General features: G+C 41.3%; 1 protein-coding gene and 1 long non-coding RNA gene across 5 annotated transcripts in view; both read left to right on the top strand.

Annotated features, from left to right (window-relative positions):
* The window catches only part of ANXA3 (annexin A3), a 59,320-nt gene extending 54,466 nt beyond the window's left edge, over positions 1-4,854 (top strand). For all 4 annotated transcript variants that reach the window (XM_008693267.2, XM_008693266.2, XM_040625253.1 and 1 more), the window contains exon 13: positions 4,464-4,854. In XM_008693267.2, the coding sequence (XP_008691489.1) occupies positions 4,464-4,523 (60 nt within the window). In that variant the 3' untranslated portion in view covers positions 4,524-4,854. The remainder of the gene's footprint in view (positions 1-4,463) is intronic.
* Positions 4,855-5,020: 166 nt separating this feature from the next.
* LOC103665342 lies at positions 5,021-16,523 on the top strand. The gene is made up of 5 exons (XR_569271.2): positions 5,021-5,192; positions 5,509-6,148; positions 11,866-12,036; positions 13,370-13,474; positions 14,187-16,523. It is a non-coding gene; the product is annotated as an uncharacterized LOC103665342 (long non-coding RNA).
* Positions 16,524-16,562: the final 39 nt, after the last annotated feature.

Raw genomic sequence — 16,562 nt, 5'->3', positions numbered from 1 at the left:
ACTGTGCCTGGGGCTTAGCGTGGATTTCATCAGCTCAGACTCAATGCAGTTTGAATCGATTCTGACACATTACAATAGTTTCAATCAACACAGGAAGATTTAATAACATTAACCATATTGTACTTACTAAGGCAGAAAAGTAGACTCATACATTTTATAAAGATTGCCAGTAACAAGGTTGAAACACAAGGCCTTCAGTTCAACCTCAGCAAACTAGAAAATTAAATTAACCATTAGCTCTCCCTCCCCCAATGGCTGGCTAATTGAGGCTTATTATATTAGGACACATCTAAGCTACACATAACTTGATAGAAAAGAAAAATCCGTTGCTAAAGAATTCAGTTTGTAATTTAAAATTACACGAGGTTTCTTCATTTCTATCACCTAACGTGCATGTTTTAAAAATGAAATGTTAAGGTTGGATCAGGGAAAAAAATAGGGAGCTTGAACTAGATCAATAAGCATGAAACGAATTAAAAAGGAGGTCAAAGACCTACCTCCCCCCAAATCCCAGGCTTGGATAGACTCATAGGTGAACTTCAGCAAACTTTCAAGGAACAGATATTCCTGTCTTATACAAGTTGGACCAGAAAATAGGAAAAGCGAAAGCTGCCTAGTTAATTTTATGAATTTAGTATAATCTTGATTCTAAAGACAGAGGATAAAGAAAATTACAAAATCATTTCACTTATGAACATAGATAGCAGAAAGTAAAATATTGACTCTGAATATATCAGTTTATTAAAAAATAACACATCAAAATCCAAGACAAAGTTAATCCAAGAAAATACAAGAATTACCTTTGTGACCCAGAAGTAGGGAAAAAATTGTTGAACAACAAAAGCACAAGTCACATTGCAAAAAACAACAAGTAAACAAACAAATGTACATTATTAAGTACAACATATATTAAATAATCTCATTACATTTTCAATACTGATGACTAGGATCTTTTTGATGCTTATATTTCCATAATTCAGGAGCTAGAGTACCATTTTGTATATCACCTGACCTTTGGTTCTGTCTTCCTCTTCCTTCTGCCTATAGTTTAGATGTTTCTCTGTTCATTAACATCTTTCTTAGGTGATTGGGGGGAGGAAGAGGAGAGAGAGAAGGTAGGTGGAAAACAAATGTGTCTCTCTTATTACTTAATAAGATATTAATACAAAATTTGGATGAAATTACATTTTCTTGGTAGTTTTCATTGAACAAACAAATTAAGTAGCTATTTAATAAATAGTGCAATTCCAGGGTCTTTAATGGAAAATGTAGTAGCCATTCTCAATTCATAATCTTATGTGGAGATTTGAGGTGAGCATAAATAAAACATTTAGAAGAAGATAATATGAAACAGCATACAATAAATATTAGATTGTGCAGTACAGAGGATACTAACCTAGGAATTGAAAGTAAAGCAGTTTGGGATTAGATAGGGAATGTTTCTTGGGGAAATGGGTCTTGATCCTGACTTTCAAGTTTAATAAGCTTGTGTTGAGTGCCTCCTGTGGGCAGGTGCTATGTTGCCCAACAGGGATTCAGGTGAATGCTTCAGGAATGCGTGTATGGTAAGGAAAGGAGGAAAAGAAATAATAAGGCACTTGATCGATTAAGGGATCTGCCTTGGGGAATTTTGAAAAACAAAATCCAAGTGGCGAGATGAATTTAGTTGAAAGAGAGTTTTGAGATCACAGAATTTGTATTTCATTCATTCAATTAAAAATATGTACTGAAGGCATATTATGTGCCTGGCTCAGAGTTACAATTACAAACAAAGGAAAAAATGTTGCCAGATCCTGCCCTTAGGGAATCACAAACAAATGAAAATCACAACTATGTTAAATGTAAAGGAAAGAGATATTGTGCTGTAAGGCCATATGATAGGAGGTTTCGACCTATAGGAAAAGCTTCTATGAGGAAGTTATGATTCAGATCTGAAAAAGAATAGACAAGGATTGTGGCGTCGGAGAGTCAGTAGAGCCTTCTCACAAAAAGAAAAGGAATTACAAGTGGAAAGACCTCATGGTAAGGAAACATGATGAAAAATAAGGCCGGAGGGACCAGATCACCCAGGACCATTTTGGCAATATTTAAGGAGTTTGTCTTTAGCCCAAAAACATTGGAGAGTTTTCATTTTAAGTGCATAGTGTCATGACCAGAAGTACATTTTAAGAAGATCCCTGTGACCGCAGGGAATGAATTGGACATAAGAAAGGAGATATTTGGGGGTGCGGAGTTATTTTATCAATCACACTGGAGCAGCTATGACTGAATAATGCAAAGTACTATTGCAAAGAGAGCAAAAAACAAAGACTCAAAAGATATTTCGGAATTAAAACTTAGGGGACTTGATGTGGTATCCTGCTATAAAGAACAAGAAAGAAAAGGTATCAAGGATGACTCCCAGGTTTCTAACTTGGGATCGGATAGTGACGCATTCCTTGCAAGAAGGTCAGGCTTTAGGTTTTTGTTTTTGTTTTCTTTTCTTTTTTGGGAGTGGGAGAGAAAGTTCATGAGTTTGGTTTCTCGCTCGTTGAGTTAGAGATGTCTTTGAAACATGTAAGTAGAATTGTCAGGTCAGTAGCTAGTGGTATGAGATATATTTTCAGAGTCAGTTATGTTAGTGAATAGTTGGACATGAGCGAAAATCCTCTCAGGAGAAAATATAGATTGAGAAGGGAAGCAAGCTTAGAATTGAGATTTAAGCAGTACTCACAATTAATGGCTGGATAGCTGAGGGTGAGCCTGCAAAAAAGACAAAGGTAAGGATGCCAGAGAGCAGGAAGAAAAAGCCAGGACTACTTGCAGGAAAAGTAAGGGCTTGATGAACATGGTGGGCCTTGGACTTGATTTACAAGCAATAAGAATGAATACCGTGGAGAACTGATGAATCCAGAACCAAGTTGATGAATCTAGAACCAAGGAAACTAGTGACAAGAGATATGAGCCTAGAGTAGATTGTCATGATCGGAATGGAAAAAGGAATAACTCAAAAAACACTGCAAAGAAATAATTGGCAGGAGGGATTAAATGTAGAGGATAGAAGATGGGACCAGCGTTGGGAGAAGAGAGAGTCGCTGATAGCACTGTTAGAACTACACCAACAGAGACGATTAGTTTCTTGAGAACAACTAATATGGCCTGATTAGGAAGCCGTAACTTATGTTCAAAGGTTTTGCAAATACATTAACATTTTTTGTGATAATAAAATTTCTAAAATGCTATATAAATAGAATAGCCATTTTACTAGAAGGCATAAAGGTATAGAGGTAGGAGAAAGGATGGACATTTGTTTAGCGTCGACAGTGGATCAGAATTTATATATAGCTCTGTTAAGCTACTTGGATGTATTTTCTTGCCTAACTGATAGAACCACTAAAAATTGTTTACAACTTGCTCGGAGATGGCTAATGTTCTAATACACAGCTAGAGATCATTGGCTTAGCAATTCCAGAGATTATTACGTATGGCAGAGCAAGACTTAGAAAAGCCAATAGAGGAAGAACTAGAATCTGTATAAAACAGGAGAATGTATATTAATGCCTGTTGTGTCTCCTTATGAAAGCAATACATAACCTCTTCTCTATGACCCTTCTTCATTGCGTCCTTTGCATTCCTGCTAACTCTCATATCGATCCTAATGTGAAACTTCAGTGATAAGAAGTGCTCACTATTTGACTTGCCTTGAATAAAATAAGAATAATGGGAGGATTTCAGGCAGTCTAGACTAAAAGCCAAGTTTTCCCTCCGATGCTATGCAACAATTTTACCTGTTTTGCATAGCACACACGCATCTTTGGACCTTAAGCCTCACTCTCCCATGGTGTCTGTTCTGAACCAGGCTGGTTTTTGCGAGCTTAGAGGAAAGGAACCAAGAAGTACGCTCTTCGGGAATGTAGTTTGTTTCAGTTTGTAAGGCGGGCAGCAGAGTGTGGTTAAGGCACCAGACCGTCTGGGTTTGGATCTACCTCTGTTGCTTCTTCTCTGTGGGATTTGGAGCAAGTTTCCGAACTTCTTCTCATTGCTTATTAAATGGACATACGTAGGGTACCTACTATGTAGAGTCATAAGGGTTATAAGATTAAAGTAATTAAACTTTAGAAGAGCAAGCGGTTGATGAATATTAATGTAATATTATTAAAATGATCATTTTTAAAGTTTCGTTAGGAAAGTAGTATTATATAATGTTATATAATCGATACAATCTTATTTTTTTTAAACCCAAATTGAAATTTAATTGAGATGATTCAGGAAGAATTTAAACATTGTGTATTGTAAAGAAAATGCGAGGCTGGAACATAATTACACTCAGGTGTGAAAGAATAATGGACTTACAGGTGCATTTTCCTAAATGATTCATGTCATGAGTCCCACCCCAGTGAATCCCCTAGAGCTGTGGGATTTGATTCAGTTTTGGTCCCCTCATTATTTGTGCTACATCTGTCCTTCTCTCCTATTCCTTACAGTCGGATACTTCTGGAGACTATGAAATCACACTCTTAAAGATCTGTGGGGGAGATGACTGAGTCAAGAGCATAATCTCCGAAGGTCGCCGTGCCCATGATGGGCCTTTCCAACAGCCCTGCTTACTCCTTTCTCAGAGTATTTAAAAGCACAAGCAAGTGTAAACAGCAAGCTGTTTTCCTAACAGACGTTTTCATCATTCCGTAATAATAACAACCAAAAGTGATTGCAGCTTCCTGTACTAATTCGCAAATGACATTTTTAAATGGTATGAAGGATCTGCTAATACAATGCCAATTATTTTTCTGCTTAGGAAGCAAGAATCTTCGTAGAATTCTAACACCTTAAATGTGTAATCAGCATCAATAAAAGTTGTTGCGTTGGTGAAAGGCAGTTTGTCTGGTTGTTTTAGCGTATGCCGACATTGCTTTGTACCTGGTCGCCAACAATCAGTGGGATTTTAAAGCTCATTTTTGTTATAAAAGCTCTTCCTGCTTTAATTTCTCTATTACCTTATTAATCGCATTTATCTTTAAGAAAAGAATAGAACGAAGCCGTGTGTAATCCCGGCCTGGTCTTTCCAGTTGCAATCACGCTGCAGGACTGGCAGTGCGGGAGAAGTTATTCAGGCCTCCGAAGCCATCTGCTGAACTACGAATCTAACCACTTCCTGTCGAACGGCAAGCATGAATTGTGGTCGTTTCATGCTAAATTCTACTTTCCCAGAATGGGTATGTAGAATCAATTCTCTAAGGTTGCTTTTCCTCTAAAAATAAGTTTGCGAAACTATGCATTTAAAAAAATTCCTCATGTTATCTTTGCCAGCGACCTAAAATGAAATATCTTGACTAATACGAAATATATAAGGTAGCACGTCCAGTTGGAGTTCTTAGTTGGGACTTGAATAGAAATGATAAACGGGTGAGCCATAGAAACAGGGATGTAGGAGTCCAGAGCTTTTTTTCAATGCATTCCACTGGCAAACATCCTGAGACTTTTCAGAAGGACAAATTATTTCTTGTTCTGGTGTTTCCAAAATGCATACAGGAAGAAAAGCGCCAGGATTTAGAGTCCGGCACAGCTGGTTTTGACTTCCTGCCCCACCATTTCCTGGTTCTGTGACCCTGGGAACTGCCAAAGCCTGCTCAGCTGAAGCTTTTTCATCTGTGACATGGTGATAATTAGAGCACCTACCTTTCTCCCAGGGTTTTCTAAAGATTAAGGAAGACAAAGCTTTCAAAGCACTTAGCCCTGTGCCTGGACAGGGTAAGTGTTCAATTACCACGTTATTGTTTACCGCCAGGCAACATCAAAATGGTCACGACAGCGTTGCAACCACTCCTCGTCAGGCTTCAGTTCACCTACCACATGGCAAGCTCTGTGTTAAGGACGTATTGGATACACCAAGGGGACTGAGACTCATTTGCTTTTGCCAAAGACCTTAAAATCTGTTTAGGGAGAGAGACACGTGCGTATAATCACAACACAGTAGTACGTACCTCGTGCGTTCAGGGCAACAGCATTGTGTAAGAGAGAAGCGGCATGGAGGCTGGCTCAGTAAGTCAGCCTATTAGAGGTCACAAACTCCACCAGTAAAGAAGAGGAAAAGAGGCTCTCCGGATAGCTAAGAGCACTTGCAAAGTCAGAGTTATGAACCAGCACAGTGTGTGCATGGCTGTACCCAAAGGTGAGTGTGGTGGAGGCTCAGAGGACAAGGCGGGGGTGTGGTGACCGGTGATAGGTAGGGGCCAGATTACAAAGGTCTCATGCTAAAGAGTTTATAAGCAAGGGAGAGTCATGGATGGAAGGAGCATTCCAGAAGGATTTCAATCAGGGAAATGATGTCAAATGTTTGCCCAAAGGGGAAGAACGTCTGGGAGAAGAAAGCGAGAGGCAGGAGCCCCCTTGGCACAAGTTAATTCTAAAATCAGGTCAAGAAGGGTCAGCCTAAGTTAAGATACTGGCAAGGGAGAACAAAAATCCATGCACATACTTAAGGAAATAAAACTGAGAGGATATCGTAATCAAGGTAGTCAGGTGTCAAGTTTGCCCCATGGTTTTGGCTTAAGTGATTCAGTGAATGATTGTCTCACCAAGCAATACATCATTGCTAATACTCATTGAGTAATTACTATGTATCAGGCACCATGTGAAACAGTGTAGTGTATTAAATCATTAATCCAGAAGGAACTTTACAATGCAGGCACTGACTCACAGATACAGGAATGGAACCTGAGAGAAATTAAGTAACTTGCCCATTGGAAGAGCCAGGATTTAAACCCAAGCAGCCAACTCCACTATTTGCTGTAGAGTTTATCCTGTCCCAGGGTCACTGTTCTTTTCAACCCTGCAATGTCAGCTATTTGAATGTAGGGATTTTGTCCGTTGCATTCACTGCAGTATTCTTAATTCTTAGAACGTGCTTGGGACATAAAATGCACGTAATAAATCTTTATTGGGTGAATGAAGTTCTTTTTCCTCTATGCATTTGAGCTCTATAAGTGAATTTGGGGTAAACATTTGTAGGTATACCTGAGTCTCCACTTCCCAGGCTTGGGGAAAGGACACTAATATCATTACACTATAGGCACCCTTGGAGAAAAGTTCAGAAATTTTACTCATATACACAGTACTTTTCCCAAACTGCTCATCACTGTCAGGAGAAATATTTTGTGAAGCTGGCCAGGGTACTGGGACTTCTGGGGAAGCAATGAGCTCAAATGCCTGTAGGCTCTCCTTTACTTAACATCAAGCTAAACTCCTGAAATGGCATTACCAGATTTTAATCTTTTTCACTTCTCCAAAGTGATGGAGAAGTAAGGATTTTGATATTAACTATTCTTTTCCTCTGGAAAAATTGTTTGCTTCACTAGAGCTCTCCACATACATTTTTCCTTCCTTCCTTCCTTTGCTTTCTTTTCTTCCTTTCCTTCCTTCCCTCTCTCTCTGTTTCCTTTGTCTTTCCCCCCATTCATTCTTCTCTCTCTTTATTGATTTCCATAATATAACAAGCACTTTGGAAACCACTCTCCAACATGAACACTAAGACTTTTACAGTAACCTACTACCAACTACATGACCTTTCCCTCTCATTCTCCCTGCATCTCCCTACCTGACCTAACTACCATTCCAAATTCCATGTGGATTGTCCCCTTGCTTTCTTTTGATATAATTTTTAATTTAATTTTTTTCTTTACTAAGTTAAGTCTTATGCTTATGTAATCTCTGAGACTTACTTTTTTCATTTAATATTATTTTGCTAAGTGATATCCGTATCATTTCATGTCATGTATTTTATTTATTTTGCCTGCTGTGTATCATTCCATTGTGCAAGTCATAAATTTCTAGGAGGCCATAAAGTTGCCCTCAAGGAAGTAGGGAAAGCATAGTTGTATCTGGCTCCCTATTCCTTGCGCTTCTTTGAAGCTATGGTGCCTCACTAGGGCCACAGAAGACCTTCATCTCCAGTCAGTAAAGGGCAGAGTGTAACAGGAAAAACACAAAACTAGGAAGAACCTGGATTTTTCTCTTTAATGGGTACCGATCCCCAATTTCCAATGTCGGGGGAGCAGGTAGGTTCCAACAAGCAGTGCTCCAACACCAGCTGGATGGCCTACGTTTCAGCTCATTCTGACGCTCTCTATCTGGGTTTAGCGTTCGGTTCCCCAGCGAAGGGCTCAGTCCTACACGGTGCACCCCTCCAACTTCAGATGCCAATCACAAGTGCAGGTGATCACCTGTGCTTCTGATCGACTGCCTAGAGATCAGAGCTTCCTTGGGTTTGATAGTTTGCTAGACTGGCTCCCAGAACCCAGGGAGGCACTTATTTACATTTACCAGTTCATTATAAAAGCATATAACGAAGGATGTAGATGAACACCGAGACGGAAGAAATGTGTCGGACGAGACACGTGGGAAGGGACGTGGGAATTCCTGTCCTCTCCTGGTGAGCCTGTCTCCCAGCACCTCGCGTGTTTACCAGCCTAGAAGCTCTCCGAATGCCGTACTGTTGGGATACTTATGGAGGCTTCGTCATGTCGCCATCATCATCATTAATTCCGTTTTTAGCTTTTCTCCCTTCTCAAGAGAATGGAAGGCAGGGATGACCATTTTAAGCTTCTAATCATGGTTTGGTCTCTCCGGTGACCAGCCCTCACCCAGGAGCCAGCCGGAACCCACCCAGAGTCTCCTCCTCATTAGCAAAGATCAAATATTGTAAGATGCTCCTAGGGCTCTGATAACTTAGGAAATGACGAGAGTTTTAAGAGCTCTGTGCCAGGGACCAGAGTGGAGACCAATATACATATTTTCTATTCTCTCATACTTTTCCTTTCCCAGGGATTGACTGTGTACTCTGTCATAGAAAAGGACACCCACTGAACCATTGTGGATGCCAGTGTGTGATATATGTCCCTAAATTCCTAGCTCAGCTCCCTATTCATAGTGGGTACACGATACATTTTCATGACAATGATGTGTAAAGTGGGAGAGTAGACCTTTCCTGCCAGTTGCACCAGGTTGTTGTAAGGAGCACAGGAAATAGTGATTACGGTTATCTGATAAAGTATTGGATACTATTCAAATGTGACAAAGAATTGTAGAATTGCTATTAGAATAACCAATTTTTGTTGTATATATGAATCAAGGACTGACAATGTGCCAAGTACTATGCTAGATATGTTAGATCTCATTTTTTCTCAGAGTTGTTTTCTTATTTATCTGTCTTAAGTACTTTGTGCCACAAAGCTTGGTTATATGTATCAGTATTACCCCATTTTACAGATGGGGAAGACGAGGCCCAGAAAGGTTAGGTTGCTAGCCCAAGGCTACACAGCAGGGAAGCCAAGGTTTAGGATCCAGGCCCGATGGTGTGTGTGTGAGTAGGAGGAAGGTGAGAACCTGAAGGGATGACGATCCCTTGGCAGAACGCTGCAAAGAGAAAGGAGCACAGATAATGAGACACTCCAAGGAAAATTCTCCTCCTCCAACCCTCTCCTCCCATCCTTCTCGCCTCCCAACCCTCTAGCAGCTGGTAGCTGCTAACTGCATATTTCTGACGATTCTGATGGAACGTAGCCCTCGCAAGTTGGAGGGTTGTTGTTAGTGATCCTGCCACAGAACTACAATGCTTATTTAAATATTTTAACACTATACGAGAATGAGAAGGGGAGGTTAAGGCCCAGGCCAGTGCCATGGTTAAGTGCATGGGCCCTGGGGTCATGCTGCCCAGATCTGTGACCTTAGGGAAGTTATTTTACCTCACTAAGTCACATTTAAAATGTAACTTCACCTTTAAACTGGGCATGGTAATAGTTCCTACCCTGTAAAGTGATTTTGATACGTAAGTGAGAAAGCATTTAAAAGACCTTCAGCATAGTGCATAGCTCGTGCTAAGCCCTCAGTAAGTGTTAGCCTAGATCACATTATTATTACAGTGGATTATTCAAAGGCCATGTTTTTTATTGCCTTCAATTTCCACAAGGTGGCAGGTCGAGTTCAAAGTGGACCCCGCGGCTCCGTGTCCCAAGGCAAAACCTGCTTTAATTGCTTCAGAATAACTGGGCCAAATCTGAACTGTTTGGAAACGTTGTCATTATATTGTCTATAGAATATCTGGTATGGTCTGGGCTTCTTATTGTTGCTATAAAATTCTTCTTAATGGAACATATGGATCATTTAATTTAATCCTCTTGTTTCTCACGATTCCCAAGACCATCTGCATTGACATGAAATGTAGATTAACTCTTCCACGGATCGCCCGCCTAAGCGAGTACATTCAAGTCATCTCAGTGCACGCTAAGTTTAGTCCCTGAGGATTGTGCAGAGGAGAAGATTAGCAAACTGGAAGGAGTCCTGGGCGCTGTGAGTGGTGATGGGCAGAAGGCAGGAGACCGGTACACGTCGTTGGATACCGATGGGGTGTTTGGTCTCTGCTGAGGAGCTGCAAACAACAACTGAACATAGCGCATAGGAGGCTCTCCAGCCTATTGATAAGGGCGTATTGAAGGAAGTGTTAAAATAGTGTAATTCAGACTTTCCTTGTATGTATCTTCTCCTTTGTCCATTTCCCTGGTTTCATGCCACACTGCCAACCCCAAATGTCCACAATTTGTCTTTGAAGCAGTGTTTTGGAGTCAGATCCAATGAGGTCCAAGCGCTGGCTCCCCTCTCTGTGAAAGCAGTGTTTGCAGCGGTGTTTGACAAATGCTTAAACCCTTGACAGCTCAGTTCTGTGCTTGGTAATGACAGCATCTACCTTACCGGGTGGTTGTGAGGGTGGAGTGAAGCAGGGCATATACCGAATTTAACTCAAAGTCGGTAGAGTAAGCGCATGGATCTGGCCTTGCCCAGCAAACGGCAGAGAAGTCGTGCTCAAGAAGCACTTGCAGGATAAAGAGAGGAGGCGTCTTTCAGTCCTGCCCTGTGACAGTAACTCTAAGACTGGCCTTGGATGTTTTCAAGGGAAAGGCTCACCGAAATCAGTGTTGTCTTGTCAAACGCGAGCACTTCAGTGCTTAGCCGCGCAGGATCTGAAGACAGCTTCCCGAGGCTTCCTTCCTGCCCCCTCCCCCCAACGGATAATTGTGTGACCTGTGAGTGGGCCATTTACTGAGCATTTCTGTGCCTTAGATTCCTTACTGTAGAGCCAGGATGGCAATAGCTCTTATCATTCAGATTCAGCTCGGTGTGAGGTTTCAGTAAGTCAGTTTAGGTAAAGCACTCAGCACAGGGTCTGCTGTCTCTTACGTGCTCAAGAAATGCGAGCTGTTATTCTCGGGCTCAGTTTGGAAGACCTGCAGTTGCTTATAGTTGATCTGCTGGGGGGATTTGGGGATGTCGTAAAGCTAACCCTTCTAGTTTGTAATTAGAAAAGAAGATAAAGCAGACCTCTTGGCAATTTCCTGCCCCTGTAACCTTGTGTTTTATGAACCACGGAAAGTACCGCAGATTTCTTTTCGACTCTACCCTGGCAAACTGACAAACTTAGATATCTATTTCCCACCCACTCTCTGTATGTCTCTCGTGGGACTATTACAGCAAAGCAAGTATTAGTTGCTTTGCATATAAACCCTTTTACTAGTACTATATTTCTTCCAGTTTCAACGAACTCAGCTTTATGCCAGTTTTATCTACCAGAAGGTCCGCCCTGCTCTGAGACCAGGGTTTGCGTGTTGCTGTGGATTTCACAAAGTCGGAAGTGCGAGAGAGGAGAATTGCCAGCGAGGAGGAGGGTTACAAGTGAGGAGTAACATTGAAGGCTCTCACAGTAAACTGGAAAAAGAAATCCCAAACCCTGAAACCAAGACTCCAAAACAGCGCATTCAGCTGTATGCCTTCTAAAACACAACCATGTGTTAGGGAAAATGGGCCATCAGAGCCTACATAAGCCCTCTTTTGGCGCAGGCTCTGTGGAACTGGATGTGGCGATGAATAATGGCCCAAGGTGACTTGCAGAGCTCTGAGCTCAGCCTGAAGTTACAACTGATGCAATATCCACCACAAGGCAAAAGAGACCTTTGAAAAAAGACATTGCGATCAAATCAGCTCCTACACAAACGAACGTGCCACCATGAGGTAGGAGGTGGGGAGAACAAAGGTCCTGGGTGGGAAGTGGGTGAGAAGGAGCCAAATTCACACCTCCCTTCAGAGAGCTGCCAGAGCTAGAGCAGAGCTGGCCTGTGTCGGTGCTCCTGGCCACACTCCTCACATGGAGCTTGGAGATTTCCAATGTGGAAGATGTAGACTTTTCGTTTTGTTTCATGTTAGAGACCCAAGTCTGCAAAGAAAAACCCAGAACATGCACTGCAAATTCTGTTTAAACAGGTGTTAACTAGTCTCCTCATGTAAAATATCTTCTTTGGCGGCTATCTGTCAAACCAACTCCTACAGTTCTTTATTCCTTCAAGTATTTATGGTGTGGTAACCATGGTCCATTCTTAAATCTCACTTGTTTTCCTGTTTCTGAGGTATCTGGTGAAAACTTTGACCTACCTCTCTCTCTCTGATTTGAGAAATATTATCATGGAATCCTGTCTTTCGAAGATATCTACAGACAGTTAAGTCTTCTTTGTGATGGACCCCACAGAGTAGATGCTAATTATATTTTGTACTTTCCAGATACTGACAGATAATATGAGAACTGCGTAGACTTCCCTATCATGGATTAGAGCCAGTGTAAGATCCATCTTATATACCCAAAGCAGAGCCTTTCATAGGGAGTGGGTGGTAAGGGGCAGCAGGGAATGTCTTACTTTTCTGGGTTTTTCTGTGCCTCCCCTCAGATCTCCATTAGTACTCTAATGGAGTGCCAGAATGTGCTGCAGGCCGGGCCAACCAGCCCAGGGCCTCTAACAGTTATTCCAGTTCTCTTGTGTACCAGTCCACACATTCGCCTTCCATCATGGAAGGCTACTTTCAATAACAATGACTGGCAAATGTCTCCAATTTACCCAGACATGTTTCTGAAGAAAAGACTTGGTAACAGGGAGAAAAGCAGCTTCGTTCCTCTCTTTACCTCATGTCTCTCCCTAAACCCTCTGCTTTACTTTCTGGCTAACTTCAGCAATGTTGACACGACAAAGAGAAGTATTTGCATTGTTTAGTCTACTTTTAATCATTTCAATATGGAGACCATCCCTGGCCACCAGGCAACAACTGTCCATTCTTGATTTTCTCCTTACTCTTTCTTCTGGGTTTTGGATATGTGGTTTGGCTGGGCCAGGTGCAGCTGGTAACTTCTTGGGAGGTCCAAGGTTTCCCAGAATTTATAATCTACCCAGAGAAAGCCCCTGTGGGGAAACTCCACAGATCTTTCTCTGGTTCTGCCTTTGAGGACACCACAGTTGTCCTGTTTCTCCTGGGCTGCTCTTGATCTCCTCATTGTGATGACTCTGTCTTCTTTCTTTAGGACAGGCAGTCTCCCTGACCTTACCCTTCCTAGGTATAAAGGAAAGAGTAAGCTCTGAAGCCACACTCTGGGTTCAAATACCACCTACTTGCTGTGTAACTTTGGGTAAGTCACTTAGCTGCACTGATCCACTATTTCCTCCTGCTTATGAGACAGGAGTAGTGAAGTGAGTTGGCTAGAGAAAGGCAAATATTGTATGATCTCACTTACGTGTGGAATCTAAAAAACCCCAAACTCATAGATAGAACAAACAGATTAGTATTTATCAGAGGTGGGGGTTGGGGATGGGTGAAATGGGAGAGGGTGGTCAAAGTGTCCAAACTTCCAGTTATAAGATAAATAAGTCCTGATGATGTAATGTACAATATAGTGACTATAGTGAACAATACTGTCTTATATATTTGAAGGTTACTAACAGAGTAGATCTTAAAGGTTCTCATCACAAGGAAAAAATGTAATTATGTGTGGTGATGGATGTTAACTAGACATAAGGTCGTGATCATTTTGCAACATATACATGGGTCAATCATTATGTTGTATACTTGAAACTAATATAATGTTATATGTCCTATTACATCTTAATTTTTAAAAAAATGGGAGTAATAATCTATCTGATAGTGTCAAAAAGGCCCAAGGAGGAAATAATTAGATGTGTTTTGGAAGATATGAAGAATTAAATGAGGTAACAAAAGTTATCCAACAAAAAGCACCTAGTACAACATTGGAAATACAGTAACGAATGGATGCTATTTACACCTTTCCCCAATTTCCCATTCTCTTTTGCCATAACAAGTACAAGATCTTTTTTGTTTCAAAGGCCTTCCTGGAATAATTGTGGGGAAACCAACAAAGGACTGCACATTCTGTACAGGAACCATGGGGGCTTTCACAGCTTAACAAACGACACCACATTCTTGATTCCCTCACAGAGGGAGGATTCAGCGTCCCCTGAACTTTGGCTTTAAGACCTCAAGCTCTCTTCTCACAAATGGACCTGAAGATCCAGCAGGTGTTGATTGCACCAGTCCTGTCAAGTGTCCCCTGTCTCAGTAGTAATACACTGCTTTCTTTACCCTCCCCATGAGCCATGTGTATATATTATTTCATTTTGTCCTCACAACAACTCCATCAGGCAGGTAACGTGACCTCCATTTACTAGTTAGGAGACTGAGGCTCAGAAAGGTTAAGGGCCCCTCTAGATCACACAACTAGATTGTTCTGGAGCCACAATACAAACTGAGATATCCATGGCTCCCAAATTTGTGTGCTTGATTCTCTCACTGTGGTGCCTTGAGGCAAGAGTGGCACCAGTCGCAAAGCTCTTTCCTTTAGAGGCCTATTTTCCAAGGGGAGAAGGGTCCAGAAACTTCTTTCCCATGAACCCTCTGGCTTCAGGCCCCAAGCAACTTCAACATATACATCTAACAGTCATGAATACCAAAGTCAAAATAAGCCCCTCCAAAGTTTACAGGTCAAGAACAGCAAGTCATCTAGCCCAAGGCTAGGAACTCTGGAATGTACCAAGGCAGGGCACAGGTGAAAGAGCAGAGTTGGAAAACTGACCCAACTTTTCACTGATACCCAGCTTCCCTGGATTGGTGTTTCCTATACTTTCTGGGAGGGAAGTATGCAACGGGTTAGTCTCCATTTCCCCACGGCGCATGCGCGGCTGTACTGAAACCATTCAGCAAGAAGGACTTGGCAGCTTCTAAAGGTCATGTCACAGGCCAGCACAGTTTGAGTTGAAGTGATTTGCAGACATGCAGGCAAACATCCAGAGGGTCAGCAGGTCTCAGGCCTGAGCCGTGGGGGAATCCACAGTTTCTGGAGTGGGAGGAGAGCAGGCGTCAAGAGAGGAAACCTAGTGAAGAACGAGAAGATCACGCAGGGCTCTGGAGGAGAAGCAGCTCTTACCCTGTGTACCTTCAAGCCAATGGCCAGGACATCTTAATAAGGCAGTGGTGAACGAATAACACATATGGTGGCCCACTTGGTACTCGGCACTGTGCTGCCCTCTCTACAGAGGCCCTTAGGTACAGGGGATTTGGAAAGGCCTCATTTATCCTAACTCTTCTACCAACTAGCTTGGAGAAATTGGGAAAATCATTCAATCTCTGTATTTGTTTCATCTGTAAAATCGGAGTAATAATATCTTCCCTATATCCTTCCTTGAGCCCATAAATGTTCATTGACAACATATTGTGTGCTAAGCATTATCTGAAAAACCAAATATAGATGAGTAAATGAAAATAAATCAGTATCCCCATTCTAGGGATATGATAACATACAGCATGGTGACTACGGTGAACAATGCCCTGTTGTATATTTGAAAGTTGCTAAGAGAGTCAATCTTAAGAGGTCTCACCACAGGAAAAAAGTGTGTAACAATGTATGATAATGGATGTTAACTACATTTATCGTGGTAATCATTTTACAATATCCATACATAACAAATCATTGTATTGTATACCTTAAACGTATACAGTGTTCTATGTCGATTATATCTCAATAAAGCTGGAAGAAAATTTTAAAAAATGAAATAAATCAGTGTCTATTTTTGTGGAACTCACAGCCTATGAATACAGGCTAGTGTGATAAATTACATAAAATGAGTAGGTTTTGGCAGTTATTATTTCATTTAATCCTCACGGCAATCCCGTGAAGAGTATGCCCTTTTCATATCAACATTATCTACCATTGTTAAATGTTGAAAATATGTCTAGGCAGAACCAAACTAAGAAAGAAATTATTGAGTACTAGATTCATCTTAATGGCACACTTTAAATGGCCCTAATTAGCTGATGCTTCTCTATAATTAAAGTCAGTTTGAGAATGTGGTATATTTCATATTCAGAAATAGACCGTGTCTTTCATTGATTCAGGCCTTCTGTTGATGAATATTTGTGGTCCATCATTGTATTCTTAGCATCTAGCCCAGTGCATGACACCTATTAGGTGATTGATATATAATTGTTGAATAAAATTGAGTACTTACTACATTTTTATCAGGCGTTACTTATTCTGGAAATTGCCTTGTATCTGATTTTTGTGCTTAGAAATTGTGTAAGGGTCTCTGGATGAAAACAGTAAATTCTGGCATAGTAAGCTTTAGAAGGCTGCGTGGATAGAAATGGAGGTAGTGAACAGCGGTGGAAGGCAGTCTCAGATAAAGAGCCCCTCCCATCTCCAAAAT

The sequence above is a fragment of the Ursus maritimus genome, unplaced genomic scaffold (genome assembly GCF_017311325.1).
Source record: "Ursus maritimus isolate PB19 unplaced genomic scaffold, ASM1731132v1 scaffold_8, whole genome shotgun sequence".
Taxonomy (NCBI): Eukaryota; Metazoa; Chordata; class Mammalia; order Carnivora; family Ursidae; genus Ursus; species Ursus maritimus.
Note: the sequence above shows the minus strand (reverse complement) of the source record. Positions and strands in the feature narration are given on the sequence as shown.